Source organism: Chrysochloris asiatica, unplaced genomic scaffold (genome assembly GCF_000296735.1).
Source record: "Chrysochloris asiatica unplaced genomic scaffold, ChrAsi1.0 scaffold00030, whole genome shotgun sequence".
Classification (NCBI taxonomy): domain Eukaryota; kingdom Metazoa; phylum Chordata; class Mammalia; order Afrosoricida; family Chrysochloridae; genus Chrysochloris; species Chrysochloris asiatica.
The window spans coordinates 25,076,385-25,096,823 of record NW_006408548.1 but is presented as its reverse complement, the minus strand read 5'-3'; the positions used below and the strand labels follow the sequence as shown (position 1 = coordinate 25,096,823).

The following is a 20,439-nucleotide window of genomic DNA, read 5'->3' as shown; positions in this document are numbered from 1 at the left end:
GCTGTAAATCTTCATGGGAGCAGAATGCCGCATCTTTCTCCCTCAGAACAGCTGGTAGTTTTGAACTGCTGATCTTGAGGTTGGCAGCCCGATTTGTAACCATTATGCTACCAGAGCAGAATAATATGATTTTAATGGCTAGTTCCACCAAAACCTCATTAAGTACAACTTGTATCATAGAAGAAAGATTCTCAACTTCTTTTATGATGCTGGTATAGCCTTAAGAGTTTTGGTGTGGCTTCGTAGGATAAGCTCTAGACTGCAAAGTCAGTTTGAACTGCAAGGTTGGTGGTTCAATCCCACCAGTCACTCCTCAAAAACCCTATACAGGATCACTATGAGTTGGAACCGACTAGACTGCACTTAACAACAGTATAATGTTGAGGGTCCTGGTGAGTGATAAGCAGTAGAGTGCTAACCACAAGGTCGGTAGTTCAAACCTACCAGTTGCTTCTTGGAAACTCTACAAAAGGTTGCTAAGAATTGGAACCGATTCAATAGCACATAACAACTTAACAGTATAACCTTGATACTAAAATCCCAAGGTGTATGTAAAAAAATACACCTTGGGATTTTAGTATCAAGGTTATACGCAAAGGCTTTCGATTGTGTGGATCATGACAAGCTATGGACAACATTGAGAAGTATGAGTATTCCAGAACACTTAATTGTACTTCTAAGAAATCTGTACCTAGACCAAGAAGCAGTTGTTCGAACAGAACATGGGAACACTGAATGTTTTAAAATTGGGAAAGGTGTGAGACAGGGTTGTATTCTTTCACCATACTTATTCAACTTATATGCTGAGCAAATAACGTGAGAGGCTGGGTTCTATGAAGAAAAACGTGGCATCAGGATTGGAGGAAGACTCATTAACAACCTGCGATATGCAGATGATACAACCTTGATTGCTGAAAGTGAAGAGGACTTGAAACATTTACTTATGAAGATTAAAGAGCACAGCCTTCGATATGGATTACATCTCAATGTCAAGAAAACAAAAATCCTCACCACTGGACCAATAAACAACATTCTTATCAATGGAGAAAAGATTGAAGTTGTCAAGGACTTTATTCTTCTTGGATCAACTATCAACACTCGCGGAAGTAGCAGTCAAGAGATCAGACGACGTATTGCACTGGGCAAATCTGCTGCACAGGAACTTTTTAAAGTATTGACGAGCAGAGATGTCAGCTTGAGGACTAGGGTGCGCCTGACCCAGGCCATTGTGTTTTCAATAGCCTTATATGGATGCGAAAGCTGGACAGTGAATAAGGAGGATCGTAGAAGAATTGATGCCTTTGAATTGTGGTGTTGGAGGAGAATACTGAGGGTGCCGTGGACTGCCAAAAGAACCAATAGATCTGTTTTGGAAGAAGTGCAGCCAGAGTGCTCCTTGGAGGCCAGGATGCCTAAACTTCGTCTCTCCTACTTTGGACATGTAGTCCGGAGGAAACAATCATTGGAGAAGGATGTCATGCTGGGTAGGGTGGAGGGTCAGAGAAAAAGAGGAAGACCCCAACGAGATGGACCGGCCAGGTCGCATCATTGATGGACTTAGGGGTGGCAGCGGTGGTGAGGTTGGCGCAGGATCGAGCATTGTTTCGTTCTGCTGTGCATGGGGTCTCTATGAGTCGGTTCCGACTCGATGGCATCTGACAACAACAACATGTAAAAAAAAAAAAAAAGATTGACAAATTTTACTTATGATCACAGATAAAAGCTAGACCAACGGAAAGCTTGGTTTATGGCAAAGACAGCTATATTCAAGAGGTGAAATGGATGGATTAATCAATGGATACAGCTGGTTCCCTCATGGAGGGATAAAATTAGATCTCTATGTTGGTTTGAATCACAGGTCAATGGTTCAAGCTCACCAGCCACTCCTTGGGAACCCTATACAAGGTAACTATGGATCAGAATAGGCTCAATGGCACTTAACAACAGCAACTCTCAGAAAACCATGTTTCAAAGATCTTAAAGTGAAAAGCAAAACTAAAAATTTTAGACCAAAATCTTAAGGAAAAATTGATAAGAGGATATACTATACTTGGGAGTACTAGTGTAGCGCTGTAGGTTCAGCACAGGATTGCTAACCACAGGTTGGTGGTTTAAACCCACTGGCCATTCCTTGGAAATCCTATACAACATTGCTACAAGTCAGAATTGACTCAAATGCACTTTTACAGCATCCTGAATATAGACCAAACCCTACTATTTACCCAGCATTAGACCAAGTCTTAGCCCGGCTGCTAACTATAACACTAGTTCCTAACCCTAGTCCAAACCTTAACTTTGTACCACCACGACTCCTTAGTGGAAAAGTGGACGAAGAACACTCCATGCAAAGATTAAGAATGAGCAATAAACACTTGAATTTTCATAATTAATTCAATGATACAATGTCATTTCTAATTAAATAGAAAACATTTTATATTCATTGGTTTGGTTAATTTGTGTCCAATAACACCAAATATAGGGAGGCTGGGACTTATATTGCTAATAATACATTCCTTGTTCCAGAATTGGTACAACCACTTTTGAGAGCACTTTGGTAACCATAGTAAAGTTAGATTTTAATCTACATTGTAACTGAAAGACCCTTCTAAATATCCACTCCAAGGAAACTTAAGCACCACTGTTCATGGACGTACTAATCTGTAATAATGAAAAAGTAAAAACAGTTTCTGAAGAGAATTGATTTATTTTACAAAATTAAAAAAAATCAATAAAAATCTACATGAGCCCACATGGACAAATCTCAGAAACACTGGGTTAAATGTCTGTTGTTAAAATACAAAGCAATACTTACAATCTATGGATACGACCAGAAATACATAATATACAGACAGCAGAAATACATAATATACAAAAAGTTAAGCACCGATTTTTGGATAATGGTTGACTCTGAGGATAAAAGGAAGGCGAAAGTGTCAGAAAAGAATCTACAAAGCAAGTCGTCAGTGGTCTAAACCAAGAGTTGGCAAGGTTTCTCTGTGAAGGACTTGCTATGTGCCTTAGAGTCGGTTCCGACTCATAGTGACCCTGTATAGGGTTTCCAAGGCTGTAAATCTTTATGGGAGCAGAGAGCCTTATCTTTGTCCTGTGGAACAGCGGGTAGTTTTGAACTGCTGACCCTGAGGTTAGCAGCCTAATATGTAACCACTACACTACCAGAGCTCCTTTAGAAAGTAGTTATTTTATGCTTTACAAGTCAAGCAGCAAACTCAAGGTTAGTATGTAAGTACTTAACTACTGTTTGCAATCATCAAAATTAATTGGAGGTATCTGATGGAACAGGCCAGACTTGGTCCATAGACTTTAGTTTGACAACTGCTGATCTAGAGCTTGTAGGTTTGACCAATGAACTTTCTATGATTGAAATGTTCTGTACCTGCACTCTCCAGTATGCTAGCCACATGCAAAGGAGCACGTTGAGTTTAGAGTTGGGCTGCTAATCGAAGAGTGAAAAGTTCATACCCACTAGCTGCTCTGCAGGAGAAAGATGCTAGTCTGCTTCTAGAAAGCTGTACAGCCTTGGCTCATCTATGAACAGTTCTACTCTTTCCTATAGCCTCAGTATGAGTTGGAATCGACTTGCCAGCAGTGGCTTTAGTCACATGTGAGTACTGAGCACTTTAAAATGGATAACTGGGACTACATTTTAAATTTTAGTGAATTTAAATTAAGATAGCCACCATTCCAGATTCCTTGAATATTAACAACAACAATAAAAAACAGGTTTAAGAGTAGTTAAAGAAACTGGAAGAATAAGAGGCGATGATGGGAGAATAAGATGTATGAATCAGTGATTTAGGATACAGAAAAAACTGGGGTGTGGTTGAGGTAGAATACAAAAAGATATGGAGATGTAGTTAAGAAAAACAGGTCAGGATTGGAAGGGTAACCCAGTAAGAATTAGAATTCGTTGATCACAGATCTGGATATTCCACAATTAAAAGTTAGAAAGAAAGAAGTGTTAGGACAAGAATGTGGAGAGGAAGCTGAGTGTTTCATGGCAATGACTACACATAGAGCATACTGAGGAAAACAAAACAAATGTCCTAGAAGGACTAATTAGAAAGTAAGACATCCTGAGGGATAATCGATCTTTGGTATTTAAATAACCAAAGAAAAACACAAGCACAATTTTATACAAAACTTTATTGGTCTTCAAATATGGACAAACTACAGTGCTTTTAAGAGTTTAAAGAAATAAAATTGAACTAACTGTCTCCCATTCGTTCATCAAAAACTTTACATAAAGCAAATACACAAAGCCCCTGGTATCCTCATATTTGAGGGTTTTGACTAAAGATTTATTCCGAAAGTCTGTAATATGTGAATTTGCTGAGGCATCACTTTGAATGCACGCTTAAAACTGGAGGTTCAGAGCTAGTTGCGTACCTTGTTCCTGAACCACAAGTTCTCTAATCGTGATCTCACACACATTTATCTGACAGATTAAATACAACAGTGGTACAAGGGATCCATAAACAACTTAGAGCACACTTTACTGTTAATGAAAAGAATTTACGTTATTCAAATTTCAATAAGGAATTTCAAAACATTTGCATTCTGTCTTCAAACATCACTAACTCTAGTATCCCCTACTTTAGGGAAAAATAGAGGCCAAAAGTTAATCATTAAAATATCTTAATTTAAATAATCACTAACTTCAAAATAAGATACATTTTGGCAATATGAAAGATTTTAGACAGCATAAAAAATATAAACTATTTTCGTGCTTAAGTCTTGTTAAAGTTAAAAAAAAAAGCAACAAAAAACCACTAAACCAAATTTATTAAATTTTCAGTACAGTTTTAAAGAAATGCTCATGATCTAAAGTCCTTTCAAGATAATGTTCCATGGCATATTTGACCCACTTGTGTACTACTTGTGCACTACTGACACATCTTCTCAGAAGCAACAGAGGGGGTTGTAGGATACATTTCACGGGCATCTAACAAAAGTTTCATTATATTTGCTTAATACGTTTGTTCTTAGATCTGTGCTTACAGTCCTTTTTTTGCTTGAAAACAGGAGAATTCAAGAAACACAAATCTGTAAATCGGTCTCCTCTTCTTAGTTTCCTATAAGAGTAAAAAGAGACCTTACGTATAATTACAAGCATCCCAATATTAACTTACTCTTAATACAAAGGTATTGTAATAAGCCCACTTTAACATCTCCAATTTAATTTTTATGTCAAACTTCTATATTTCAAGTAAGATTCATTCTTGAACTTTATTCTCCCAAAATGTATCATTTAAAATCAGTTACCACAAATCAAATACTTACGAAGAGAGTGTGGGTTCCTTATAGTTCACGCTGGCAGTGCACCTACGCTTAGGCATAGATGATGATGTTGGGTTTTCAAGATTCTTTTTTGGAGAAAGAGAAAGTTTTCTAATTCTAATTACAGGCATCAAGGAAACGTTGGTGATATCCTTTAGACTAAGATGAGGTGATTGTTGATTTTTAGGTGGTGCACCTAAAAAAATAACTTTTACTGAATATGGTTCCAAAACAGAAAATTTAAAATTATCATTTTATAATAACAGCATAATTAATTATGGAATTTTATTTTAGTCATATCTTGCTATTTGGAATCATCAAAAATTCTATGTCTTTAAATACCAAAGTTTACAATTCAGGGGCTTCTGATAGTCTTAAAAAAACCCATTTAAATCCATTCCATTAAATAAATGAGAATCCTAAACATTGCCTCTCTGTAAGCTGGAGGAAAGGAGTTCTTTTTAGTAAAGTTAATACGTTAAGAAGTTATCCAATATTTTTTCTACGTATCCAAGTATCCAATTTACTTCACATCTTTGGAACTATATCTATACTAGGAGGAATGTACACAGCATATAGTAAGGACACTACAAAACAAAACAAAAACAAATCTTTTCAAATAGCTACAAAAGTCAAACTTCCCATCTTAAAAAAAAAAAAAAAAAATTTGCATGCTGTTGTTAGTTTCTGTGGACTTGAGTCAGACTCATGGAAAGTCATTTAACTTTGTTAGGCTTTAGTTTCCTTAGAAACAAAGCAGGTATGATATGTATACTTCACATAGTTGTTCTGAGGACCAAATGAAACAACAGTATCTTGATAAAGGTAGAACCTGTCTTGTGTATGTTAGTTTTACCACATCAAAGAAATTTCCCAGATGAGAATCTCTGTAAGAGGTTCAGGTAGAGTACCAACAATTAAACCATGAATTTCTGAGCAATGTTTAGATGAGAAATGTCTTACAAAGAAATACAGCAAAGTCATTAAAATGCCAGATAGCTGGATTCAAATTTGATTTCATTTTCATGGGGGTGGTTCAGATGTGTATAGGGGAAAGGTAATTTAATTCCATTTACTTCTTAACACAAAGGAGTCCTGGTGTGGCGCCGCAGGGAGTAGGATAAACACTCGACCTTAAGTTTGGTTTGAACCATAAGATCAGCAGTTCAAACTCACCAGCCGCTCCTTGGAAACCCTATACAGGGTTATGAGCCAGAACTGACTCAATGGCACTTCATACGTTAAATTAACAAGAAAGTCCCCTGCCCCTCTTGCAGGCTTCATTACTGGGCATAAAAATGCTTTATAATACAGTATTTATTGTTGAGGAGGATTTAAATTCTCTTGAAGTAGGTTGGAACAACACAACTGTGGTTTCCATCCACTGTCCCCCTGTTGTAAAAGTTTATAGCTTCCCTCAAAGACAGACAGATGGTAAGTCTTCAACCTCCCCTACGGAGACAGATGGCAAATACAGTATGGTATATATGCATCAGGAAACAATCATTTATCATAAACATTAAAAATAAAACACGTAGATTACTTACTAGTAGAACTTTCGGTTGGCTTGGAACCCTCCATCTCCTTTTCATCCGTATATTTTGTTGCTCTTTTAGACCGAGGCCTTGTGATCGGGCTCCTATCTAATTTGATGTCCAGATTTTTAATGTTCTTACAAGTGCTTTTAGAAGGCAAATAGAAGTCATCTGAATCATCTCCTGAATCACTTGATTCACAGATGCTGACATCAGACTCACTGCTGCTTTCTTTTCTTGTAGAATCACTGCTTCTCACATTTTGTCGGAAAGGTGTGAGATGAACACCCTCTTCCAAATTAAAATTATAAGCATCATTGGAACTGACAGCTTTATTCAATTTGTTTTTGAAAACAGTTTTTTTATTTTCACATTTGCTCCCTTTACATCTTGTTACAGACTTTGATTTTCTCCTTCTGTTAGCTTTTCTATTCTCTTCTCTTTTTCTTCTTTGTGCATTTCTATTTTTAGTTTTAGTTTGTTCAGAGTTAGACTCTAAAATAAGTTCTGTTTCAGTAAGTCTTCCTGGGTGAGTCAGCTTTGGAGATAAGTTATTTTGGTCTTTGTTCCATTGACAAACATCTTGCTCTACATTTCCAGGCATGTGTATATTCAAGAGCGGGTCTGCGATTCTCATTGTTTCAAATTCAAAAGATTGTCCTGTCAGATGACTGAGTTCGGTGTCACCTAATGTATTGAAGTGACATTGATTGCTAAAATATTTCTTTAAATTTCGACGGACAGATACGTTTCCAGGTAAGGCATTATTGGGACACTTATCTTCATCTGAATGAAACTCAAATTGTAGTCTTTCAGGAGAAATAGCAGGTATCTGCTCTGAGAATTCAAAAAATGAAGAACAACAGTTTAACTTTATGGAAATTTTCATTTCAATAATCTCAAAATTTAATATTAAAAAATGGAGTGACTAAAAAGTCTTCTGTAGTTTTCTTACATTTACTGTAATAAACAAAAATGTGCAGAGTTTACTTTGCTTGGCAATGATCAACTGATGACTTACATCTGACCTGTGGAAGAATCATATATAACCTTTAAAAACATATGCTAATTAGGGGCTTTGTATGCCTCTAGTTTGAAGAAATCCAACTACTCAACTGAAACACCTAACAAATTCACCAATCAAATATCTACCACCTATTTTATTTAGCTCAGCATAAAGGTGAGATTTTGTTCTCACACACAGATTTAAAAAGGCTCAGAAACGCTGCACAGGGTCATTATGAGTTGGAACCGACTCAAAGGCACCTAACAACAATATTTATTTATAATATTACTAGGTTCTAGGGGTAATAAAAAGAGTAAGCTTAGAATTATAAACATTATCTGTAAAAATAACTTATAAATTAGAAGTCTCTGTAACTGTGACTGCAGCATTCAGAGGAAGAAAACCTCACATCCTATAGGCGGACAGATTAAGTGGTAACAAGGTTCTTCTTTGAAAAATGAGTAAGATGTAAATAGTTGGAGAATCTTCTAGATAAGAATTATAATCCACATTGTTGGGAAAAGTAAGCATATTCAGCTGGTTTTATTCAAACACTATCTCTTCTTCAAAGCTTAGTTCAAGTAGAGGAGAGTGTTGTATAATTTGACTCATTAATTTATAAAAATTAAGAGTACAGCTTTGGAGTTCAACTTTGGGTTTAAACCCTAGCTCTTGTGAGCTGGGCTACCTCTTGAGATGCTTTACTTTGAATCTACGTAAAATGGCACTGACTGTACCTGTATTCCAAGTTAGCTGTATGTAAAATGCCTAATGCATAAGTGGGTACATGTGGTGGAGGCAGTTATGTGCCATGGAGTTGGTTCTGACTCATAGAGACTCTGCATAGGGTTTCTGAGGTTGTAAATCTCTATGGGAGCAGAAAGCCTCATCTTTCTCCCATGGAACTCCATGGCCCGTAGTTTCAAACTGCTGACCCTGAGGTTAGCAACCCAACTTATAACTATGCTACCAGAGCTCTGTTGGGTACATATGTTGTTGTTAAGTGCCATCAAGTAGATTCTGAACCATACCGATCCTGTATAGGGTTTTTAAGGAGCAGTTGGTGAGCTTGAACTACTGACCTTGTAATGCAAATGACTTTACAATCTGATGCATTAGCCCACAGTGCCACACCAGGACTCCTTTGGTACATACTGGGTACATATAGGGCTGAGTAAACTGTAGCCAGAGCTATAGCCAAAGATTCTGAGGATAGTTACGGCACAGTTGTGGTTGTTAAGTGTCGTCAGGTCAATTCTGACCCACAGCAACCCTGTATAGGGTTTCCGAGGCACAGGTGGTGAGCTTGAACCGCTGACCTTGCAGTTAAAATGGCTCTGCAATCTTGTGCATTAATCCACAGCGCCACACCAGGACTCCTATGGCACAGTACATGAGTGCATTTTAAGATTCTATCATTTTGTGTGAAATAAACTGATTTAATTTGAGCAGAATTCCAGATGAGCAGATTAAGACAGAAAGAAACAACAACAACAAAAAAAATTAGAGTAATTTAAATTGTATTACTTATTCACAAAGATTTGCTGTTACCCTTGATAGTATTTTAGATTTTCACTTGAATTACCTTCTGTTCGGAATGATTCTACTTGTCCTGGGGGGTCAGCTTCCTGAGGAGGAATTTGCCTTAGAAAATATCAATTAAAAAAAAAAGAAGAAATTTATTGAACAATCATGTACAAAGCAAATGTAATATTTTCCTAAATTATATGCTTTAAATTTATTTTTATTTTTAGTTTGTTTCATCATTCCATTCCAAATCTGTACATTTGTTCTGTATTAAAGGAAACCAGAAAACACCTAATTATACAGAGGCTGGTTTGTTTTCACTGATACTTTCCACTGGAATTTCATGAACTAACACACTCAAATTGGACAGTTCCTTCTGAAAACATACCAGAACTTGTAATTTTATTTAACTGCAGAAACAGCCAATCAGAACTGACTCACCAAATATTTCATAGCCTGCTTTAATCATCAACAGAGCTGTGATGTGTTGGTGTTGCATACTTTTACGGCAATGTAGTATCAACTCCTTTGAAGTTGCTTAACACTTCATATTCTTTAAGGCCACTTTGGCTTATCAAACAAGAAACTTTCTTTATGCTTTAATACTATTACTAGTAGCTTCACTGTATGTTAGGACTTCTGGGGTAGCGTTGCTGGTTAAGAAACTCTCTCCTTTCAGACATCAAAAATTAAATATAGCTTTAGGTAACGGAGCTGTGGTAACCACCTAACAATTATTTTAGAAATCTTAAATCCAGTAGCTGAAAACTATCTAGGATTAAAATTAATCTGTGAGCATAGAAATAGTATCTGTGGTTACTTCTGTGAGGAGAATGACAAAGGCTTGGGAGGAAAACGTCCATAGTAGTGCTTCTCAGCGGGGATGATTAGGCCCTCTGGGAGACATTAACAAAGTCTGGAGACATTTTTGGCTGTGACACATGAGGGTGTCATTGCAATCTAGTGGGTAGACTCTGGGGCTGCTGTTAAGCATCCCACAATGCATACGAAAGCGTCTACAAGGAATCACCTGGTCCAAAATATTACAGTGCTGACATTGTGAATTCCTGGGATAAAGTAATGGTGTTGTTCTAAACCTTCATGAAGGTTTGGGTTTCAAAGGCGTGTGTTAGCTCATCAAATTGTGCACTTAAGATTTGTGTATTTTACCGTCTCAATAAAACAAGCAAAGAAAATATACTTCATTCTAGAGATGGGGATAAAGGCACATGGGGTGTAATCGTATTTAAAAATAATCTGGTTCAGCAAAACAGTCTGACAGCTATGATAAATATGTTGTTGTTAGGTGCCACCGAGTACAGATTCATAGCGACCCTATGCACAACAGAACAAAACACTGCCAGGTCCTGGGCCAACCTCACAATTGTTGCCACACTTGAGCACATTGATGCTGCCACTTTGCCAATCCATCCAGCTGGGGGTCTTCGTCTTTTTCTCTGACCTTCCACCTTGCCAAACATAATATCCTTCTCCAGAGACTGGTCCCTCCTGATAATATGTCCAAAGCATGAGAGATGAAGTTTGGCCATCCTGGCCTCCAAGGAGCACTCTGGCTACACTTCTTCCAACATAGATCTGCTTGTTCTTTTGACAGCCCATGACACTTTCAATATTCACCTCCAACATCATAACTCAAAAGCATCAATTCTTCTATGGTCTTCCGTATTCACTGTCCAGCTTTTGCATGCATATGAGGTTATTGAAAATACCATGGTTTGAGTCAGGCGCACCTTAGTCTTCAAGCTGACAGCTTTGCTCTTCAACACTTGCAATATATCTTTTCATTTCTTGACTGCTGCTTCCATGAGTGTTGATAGTTGATCCAAAAAGAATGAAGTCCTTGACAACTTCAGTCTTTTATCCATTGACAAGAATGTTGTTTATTGGTCCAGTGGTGAGGATTTTTGTTTCCTTTACATTGAGATGCAATCTATACTGAAGGCTGTGCTCTTTGACCTTCATCAGTAAGCATTTTACTTTCTTACTCTTCACTTTCAAGAAGCAAGGTTGTATTATCTGCATATTGCAGGTTGTTAATGAGTCTTTCTCCAATCCTGATGCCACGTTTTTCTTCATATAACCCAGCTTCTCGGATTATTTGCTCAGCATACAGGTTGAATAAGTATGGTGAAAAAATACAACTCTGTCACACATCTTTCTTAATTTTAAACCGTTCAGTGTTTCCATGTTCTGTTCAAACAACTGCCTCTTGGTCCATATACAGATTTCTCAAGAGCACAATTAAGTGTTCAGGAATACTCATACTTCGCAATGTTGTCCATAGCTTGTCATGATCCACACAATCGAAAGCCCTTGCGTAGTCAATAAAACACAGGTAAACATCTTTCTGGTGTTCTCTGCTTTTAGCCAAGTTCCATCAGACATCAGCAATGATATCCCTCATTCTACGTCCTCTTCTGAATCCGGCTTGAACCTCTGTAAGTTCTCTGTCAATGTATGCTTGCAGCCATTTCTGTATTATCTTTAGCAAAACTTTACTTGCATGGGACATCAAAGATATTGTCCGATGATTTCTGCATTCCATTGGGTCACCTCTCTTTGGAACAGGCATAAATACGGATCTCTTCCAATCAGCTGGCCAGATAGCTGTCTTCCAAATTTTACTATATTTTGTCTGTAGCCAGGCTATATGTAACACTGGCAAAACAACAACAAAAGAAATCCACTATTTGAATAACCAAATATTTCTGAGGAAAAAAAAATGACAGAGAAAAATGCTATGAAAGAATCAGTTTAAACAGTTGAGAGAAGCTTTCTGTTTCCATTAAGAAAAGTCATTAAGCCATCAAGAAAGTAAATATATTTGGGGGGGGAGAGGGAGAAGCTTTAGTTTGACTATCTGTAACAGAATTTCAACTTATCAAATTTTCTTAATAGCACAGTAGACTCCAAGTATAAATCAATATGATGAAAATTTATTTTCATAAATGTACATTGAATATGATTTTAATAAAGAATTTCAATACTAACTGTAAATTCTTCACAGATAACTCCCCAGAGCTGTCATCATTATTAGTGTCCATTCCAGAGGGATATGCTTCCTGGTTCTGTTAATATATTCAAATACAAGAAAACACTTGTTAACAATAGAAGTATTCAGAACAGAGCATTCATTTATTCAACACTAAGTACTTATTGATAGTTTGCTATGGTGCCAAGCTCTGTTCTAGAAACCGGGACAAGAGGTGCTAAAAATAGATTAAATACTGCCCTCTTAAGGTTTATATTCTAATGCAAGGAGACAGATAAGAAAAAAGGAGGTGTATGATTTCAGATAGCAGTAAGGGCTATGTAGGAAACAGCTAGGGTAAAGTGACAGTTGATGTTGGAAGGTTCCTTTAGACAGGGTACTTTGATGTGAAATCTAAAGAATCTAAAGGAGTCTGTCAATGGAAGATGGAGGGGGGAGAAGAAAGTAGTGGAAACAGCAAATGCAGAAGATATTTTGCTGGTATTTTTGGTGTGCTGAGGAATGAAAGGCCATGGTGACTGGGTCATAGTCACTGAGAATGGCAGATAGCCATGGAGAAGTCAGATGAAGTAGGGCCTTGAGAGCCATGAATTTAGATTGTGGACTAGGTGTTATGGGAAATCACTTAAACAGGAAGGAGCTTCAAAAACTGAGAAAACGGAATTAAAAGATAATTCCATTATTTTGCAAACTACTGTTTTCCAAGTAATTTCATGTTTTCACAAAGTTTTTGAAGTCCCCTCGTACAAACTACACTGAATGAGCTAAAAGACATCAGAAATTTAATCCTGCTAAAAGTTTTATACTTCTTGACATGAAATGTTAATATAAAAATAGCTTATGGTCTAAAACTAGTGCTATTATTGAAAGTAAATAATACATAGTCAAATGTACATATGCAAATATGTATGTTATCTATACACATACACAACATATTCTATATTTCATACATTAAAAATATGCAATCACCTGTATTGTAAGGAAGAAAGATTTTACTGACTTCTTCTGTCAATGGCAAACTAGTTGTACTTCCTTTTTCAACTCCCTGTGAGTTGGAACCAACTCCACGGCACAACAACAACAATACCCCTAGCTAAATCATCATGGTCTGGCTTTCCTGCTGGCCTTTTGAACTACATGCCAGTGCAACGGTCTTCACTGGCATAGCAAAGAGGTAGGGGAGGAAGAAAGTAAATTTTTTTCTGTTTACCTCTGACACTTAAACACTGCTTTTCTTTTCTCTGCCCCAAGCAGTTTCCCTAGCAATGGCTTTTGGTTAAAGGGCAATAGAAACTGGCTCATTGTTACTCTTCTCAGGATTAATGTGAAACAAGACAGAAAAATAATCCTAAATTAAACTTTCTCAATGTGTGCTACATTTTGGCTGGCAGAACTATACTTGAACCTCTTCTATACAACCTTGGACACAAACAGAATTAGATTAAAAATACAGTCTGAAAAATGTTCACATATTTCTTGTTTGGGAGTTAATGTACAATCTTCCTTGCTTGGTTAATAAATAGTAATATGATTCCCTCAAAAGCACAAAAGTCCTACTGTCTGCCCCAAATACAGGCAGTTCTTATAGAATTCCATTGGAGGGTAAAACAAAATAGAAAGCTAAAAATGATGGCATTAATCAAACTTTTTGGACTAGTCCAATTCAGCTGCCACTTTTAGGCCTTTAGCTTAGCAGCATTAACTGACTTACTTAGCCCAACATTCAAAGGGATGCAGCACTAACAAAGGGACAAGGTGGGCAAACTCCACTTTTATCACCGATTACATGGCAAGGATCTGCATGACTCTAATTCCTGCTGAAAACAGAGCTAGGCCTTACTTTCTCACATCTCCATACATTATTACCTGCCACTTCCATGGGAGTTCTCTCTCCAACCCCAACCATCCAGAGTTAGATCAGACTTCACTCCTGGCTACCTGGAGTTAGGTCAAAATATCCCTGGCCACCTGAGGCCCAGTCAAAGCAGAGCAGCACAACCAGCGTCTACACCTCAAACTGGTTACACACACACTATCTTGAGTCTCCCAGGACTAGGTCACAAGTTCGAAGGAGTGTTTTCCTTCATCAACTACCTATGCAGATTTTCCCTGTGGACCAGCCATCCAAAGCTGGCTCCTCGGAAGTTAGGACTGTGTCCTTAAGATGGTATATGCAACCTTCCTCCTAAACAGCTACACCAAGCTATGCCAGACTCTTAATGCCCCTTGTAGGTTTGTTAATTCTCTGTGACTGGTAAAATTCAGAAACTATCACCTGTATTTATAGTTACCCACCTATAACCAGAAAGGATACAAGTGAAGCGATGTGTATCAAGCAAGGTCTGGGACAGTTCATGCACCAGGATCTCAATGCCTTCGAAGACTTGTCACCCTATGCAATACATGGACGTTGTCTCGCTTATTTCCTTTTAGAACTAAGTTAGACAATTACAAGCCTCAATCATCTTTATGCAAGAAGCTTTCACAAATGACCAGACACAATAGTTAGATCTAAACTACAGATTAATGGTCTTAACTTTTTTTTTCCCTAAAAAAACAGCCTTTGTAATGAAAATACCTGGGCAAGTTCTTTCATTTGTTGTGAAGTAAATTTTTCTTTGAGTGAATACAGTTGACATGTGAGGTAGTAGCATTCTTTTCTCAGTTGTAGAATGACATCTTCGGCTTCTCTCACTTTGTATTTTTCATTTTCCAATGCCAAAACTAACATTCTATTATTGTCCTGGTAATTTTTTAGAAGTGTGGAAGTGTTGCCTGAAAGAGGATTTAAAAATTATATTAGTTACTAAATCTAAATTTTAAAAATGATGCAAAAGGACAACATGAAAATCTCTTACTGGTTATTTGGCACGGTGCAGCTACAAATGACTTGCGTTTGCCAAGCTCGGACAGGTTCTTATTCCTTTTCTCTTTCATTCGTTTTTTTATTTCTTCAAGACTATCCTGAAAGGACCTTTTAAGGCACCGTTCCTTGGTCATCTTTTAGCTAAGTATAAAGAAAAAGATTTAATCTTTCAAGGTGGCAACAGTGCTATAAAATATAAGGTTAGAAATACATAAAGAGCTGACTAAACAGATAGCAGGTTTGATGCTTTTGAAAATCATCCCTATTAACATTTAATCAAGTTAACGTCATAAGACATTTGACAAATGGGAAGGTGTGTCAAAGTCTGGTGGCGTAGTGGCTACGAATCGGGCTGCTAACCTCATGGACTGCAGGTTCGAAACTACCAGCTGTTCCATGGGAGAAAGATGAGGCTTTCTGCTCCCGTAAAGATTTGCAGCCTCGGAAACCCAGTGCAGAGTCACTAACATAACAAGGCGGATGCTTTTGACAGGGGGTGTGGTAGGGAGTGCGAATGAAAACAGGTCAGTCTCATCAGTGTGGCATTCTTGTTGTAGGGTCCCCATTCTTGTTAAGGGGTCCCAATTCAAAAGAACGTGGGATATATGACCTCCGTCTATCATTCTCTCATCAGTCCTGCTGCTAAGACAGTCAGTCAGATAGGACTCTGATCAGTGTGGCCCTCTCAAGGGTAACTGACAAAGCCCAAAGACTAGAACAAACAGGGGAGGCCAGGTGTGGCGTTGTAGGATAAGCGCTGGACTACTAGCCACAAAGCTGGCAGTTCAAATCACCAACCGCTCCTCGTAAACACTATACAGGGTTGCTGAGTTGGTACCAATTCGAAGGTACTTTAACACCAATAACAGTAACCGGTGACCCCGGTTGTTAACTACCATAAGTGCTTTATTTACACATAACTGAAGCTACACACGTCGCAAGATTGGCGCGGGAGCGTCCCCACTTAAACAAAAGGAGAAACGCGCATCAAAAACAAAAGAAGAAAGCGTAGGTCAATTTGTTGAGCGAGACCTGCACTCGCGACTCTCGACTCCACACACCAAATTCTCCGCCACCACACTGAGATCGGAGACGAACAGGGGGTCGGGAGACGGACAGTGGGCACGACGTCCCAGTTGCACGCCCGAAACTCAGCGGCCTTCTTTTTCCGCCGGGGGACATAAGGCCGAGAGAAGCGGAAGATAAGGAAGGAGTGCCGGAAACAGGGCCGGCGGTCAGCTTCCCGCGCACGCGTCCAAAGCAGTACCTTGGCGGCTGTCTCTGCCACTGCAGTAGTCCTTTTCACATTCCAAGATCCAACGAGGATATCCCACCGCGTGCAAACCCCCAGCCTGGATCCCCCGATAGGTAGGACTCGGGCACAGTCTATCTTCTCTAGAGACTACCAGGTACACATTCGAAATTCCCCGCTGCGCTCGCCCATTGGTTGAGTGGAAGACGACCACGTGATACGAAGGCGTCTCCGTCACTGAACGGCTGTCGTCGTCTCCACGTGACACACTTTGTCCGGCCCCTCCACATCCGGGCATCAGAGACTCAGCCACCTCCCCCCCCCCCATGGGCGGGGCCAGTAGTCCGGCAGTTTAACTGGTCAGCGCCCTTATCCTCGGCGTCTGTAGACTTTTAAGGGCGAAGCTGCCCTGGAACCTTTCGGAAACCTTTATAATGAACCCCTGGTAGTGTAGTGGTTACGACTGGAGCTGCTAACCCTGAGGTCACCAGTTCGAGACTTTCAGCTGTTCCGCTGGAGATGAGGCTTTCTTCTCCCATAAAGATTTACAGCCTCGGAAACCCCATAGAGGGTCGCTATAAAACCGAACCGGTTCCACGGCACATAATAACAACTGTGGGTCAGAGAAAAACTGCCTTATAGGGTTTCCACAGCTGTGAATCTTTACAGAAACGGATTGTTGTATCTTTCTCTTTCAGAGTTAGAGTTGGTAGCCAAGCATTTAACCTGCAGTGATAGCAGTGCTTCTAGGAGTAATTGAAGTCTTTCAAAAACTTCCGATTTCCTTAGGCTAACAGCTGCTCTTCTCTGAGGTTGTGCTCTAGGGCTCCCTCTTCTGAGAAGAAGCTCTTCGGTAGGTTACAACACAGAAGTAGCTTTCAGGGAGATTAAAAACAAAAACAAGGAGCAAAATTTGGATGGTGTTTGTTCAGTAACATCGAGTGTGTTCCAACTCAGAGCGATCCTGTATAGGGTTTCCGATGCTTTTTACATCTGTATGGGAACGGAAAGCCTCATCTTTCGCCGTTGGTGGGTACTCCTTAAAGTTTGTATAGTTACTGTTGCTAGATGGGGTCGAGTGAGTTCCAACCCACAGCGACCCAGTGTAGGGTTTCCGCGGAGTGGCTGGTGAGCTTCAATCGCTGACCTTGCAGTTCAAACCAACTTTGCAGTCCAGCGAATTAACCCATAGCGCCATAGTGGGACTCCTAAAGTTTGTATTAACGGTTTTGTGTGCGGCACTTAACAACGTTAGGGAAAATTATGATAGCTGAAATATTCAGCTGTTGTGCCAGGTTCTTTCTCTCGTTTTTCTTACTGGCTGTTTATTTCTTAGGAAATGGCATCTGCAGCAATTCAGTTACCTATCTAGAAACCTGCGGACACATCCATATTGGTTCGCTATTCTCTCTCAGTCCTTCCATGTCCAGTCATCTAGCTCTGTCAACTTAATTGTTTCTACTAACTTTGTTCCATCCCGTAATGCAGTCTCCTTGACCTGTACTAGGGATAGAACTCTGCTCCCATATATTCTTCATAGCTAGAATGACGCAGTTGCAAAGCAAATGTGATTATAGTACTCCCCTGCTTGAAACACTTTCAGTGACTCCCCATTGCATTTAAGATTAAGTTGGAGTTCCTTTGGTGTTTGGTGCTTAAGTTACCTCATGATCCTTGCTTGTACCTCCTCTGAATTTTCTTTTATTTCCTTGAAATTCCTCTTGCTGCCCTTGCCCATGTTCCTATGTCAAGAGAAGTCTTCCTCCTTCTTGGTTTGACTTTTTAATCTTCGGCTCTCATTGTTAAGACAAATGCCTTACTAGAAATCCTTATCTGTCCACAAAACCCTCTTAACACCCTGGTACGTATTCTCTGAGTGCCCTACACTTTCTCTTTGGTTCTCCTTCTTGTCATTGCCTGTTTATTTAGGTTGCTGAACTCATTGGACACTAGTTCATTAATATCACATGCAAATAAAATTTTGATCAAGATAATTAAGAAATGACTGTAACAGTACATTGATTGTGAACTGCAGAGGTTCAATCTGGATTCAGACAAGGACATTGACTGAGCGATACCACTGCTTATGTCAGATGGATCTTGGCTAAAAGCAGAGAATACCAGAAAGATGTTACTTGTGCTTCATTGACTACGCAAAGGCTTTCGAATGTGTGGATCATGACAAGCTATGGATCATATTGCTTAGAATGAGTATTCCAGAACACTTAATTGTGCTCCCGAGGAACTCACACACCACAAGACATTCGCTGAAACAGAACAAGGGGACACTGAATTGTTTAAAATCAGGAATGGTGTGCACGAGGGTTGTATTCTTTTACCATACTTAAGCAGCCTTTGCCATACTTAAGTATGGTGATGGTGGTTATGTGCCATGGAGTTGATTACAACTCATAGCGACTCTGTACAGGGTTTCTGAGGCTGAAAAATTTATATGGGAGCAGAAAGCCTCATCTTCCTCCCACAGAACAGCTGGCTGGTAGTTTCGAACTGCTGACCGTACGGTTCGCAGCCTGATTCATAACCACTGTGCTACCAGAGCTCCTTATCAATTTGTATGCTGAGCAAATAATTCGAGAAGCTGGATTTATAAAGAAGAACATGGCAACAGGATTAGAGGTAGACTCGTTAACAACTTGTGATATGCAGATGACACAGCCTTGCTTGCTGAAAACAGAGGATTTAAAATACTTAAATTATGATGATCCAAGACCACAGTCTTCGGGTATAGGTTATACCTTAATGAAAGAAAACAAAAATCCTCACCACTGGACCATTAAATAGCATCATGATAAATGGAGAAAAGGTTGAACCTGTCAAACACTTCATTTTGCTGAGATCCACCATCAACTCATGGAAGCAGCAGTCAAGAAATCAAGCAACGTATTGCAATAGGCAAATCTTCAGTACAAGAACTCTTTGAAGTGTTCATCAGTGCGCCTGACCCAAGTCATGGTATTTTCAGTAGCCTCTTAAGCATGTGAAAGTTAGACAGTGAATAAAGAAGTCCAAAACTAATTGATGCATTTGAGTTTTGATGTTGGAGAAGAATATTAAAAGTACCATGGACTGCTAGAAAAACAAACAATGAAGCACAACCAGAAGGCGCCTTGGAAGTCAGGATGGCCAGACTTTGTCTCTCATTCTTTAAATATATTGTTTGAAGGAGGGACTGGTCCCTGCAGAAAGATGTATTTGGTAAAGTGGAAGGTCATTGAAAAAGAGGAAGGCCTCCAATGAGATGGATTCAAATAGTGGCAGCTGCAGTGGGCTCGAAGTTAACAGTAATTGTGATGATGGCACAGGACAAAGAAGTATTTTGTTTTGTTGTGCTTAAGGTTGTTATGCATTGGAATTGACTCCATGGCACCTAACAACAAAGGCAGAGATTTGATCTATCTTGCTCATTTTTAAATCTTCAGCACCTGGTTAGCAATTTGAAGTCAATAAATATTCACAGGGGACAAAAAAGATATAAATGAAACCTATACAATTTCTTGGAACCTAGGCATTCATTTTGAAGATTTTTTTTTTCTTTTAATGATAACATTGACATAGTGCTAAGTCTCCTAACCTTAGTCTAGAGCAGGGGTGATGAATGTCCTGGAGCAGACTGAATAAGATACATGAAACCATTTGGTCTGTCCCTGCCAGGCAATTGCATTTCCAGCCATCACATAAGGGTTGAGTTGATTAAACGTTTGACTAAATAGAGCAGCCTAATATATAAGTTAAGGAGCTCTGGAAGCATAGTGGTTACAAATTGGGCTGCGAACCTCAGGGTCAGCAGTTTGAAACTACCAGCTCTTCCACGGGAGAAAGATGAGGATTTCTGCTCTTGTAAAGATTTATAGCCTCAGAAACCCTGTACAGGGTTGCTGTGAGTCGGAACCAACTTCACAGCACATAACAACAATATATAAG

The 20,439-nt window shown here is 39.0% G+C and overlaps 1 protein-coding gene across 2 annotated transcripts; it reads right to left on the bottom strand.

Moving 5' to 3' along the window:
* Positions 1 to 4,978: 4,978 nt before the first annotated feature.
* On the bottom strand, positions 4,979 to 15,379 carry SGOL1 (shugoshin-like 1 (S. pombe)). 2 transcript variants are annotated; one of them, XM_006851633.1, is made up of 7 exons: positions 15,238 to 15,379; positions 14,958 to 15,154; positions 12,379 to 12,455; positions 9,425 to 9,483; positions 6,846 to 7,670; positions 5,302 to 5,494; positions 4,979 to 5,093 (listed from the first exon to the last, which is right to left on the bottom strand). In XM_006851633.1, exons 1-7 carry the CDS (start codon positions 15,377 to 15,379, stop codon positions 4,979 to 4,981), a joined length of 1,608 nt encoding a protein of 535 aa, XP_006851696.1. The 2 variants fall into 2 exon arrangements, with proteins under 2 accessions (XP_006851696.1, XP_006851697.1); XM_006851634.1 differs by lacking the exon at positions 6,846 to 7,670.
* Between the last annotated feature and the right edge of the window lie 5,060 nt (positions 15,380 to 20,439).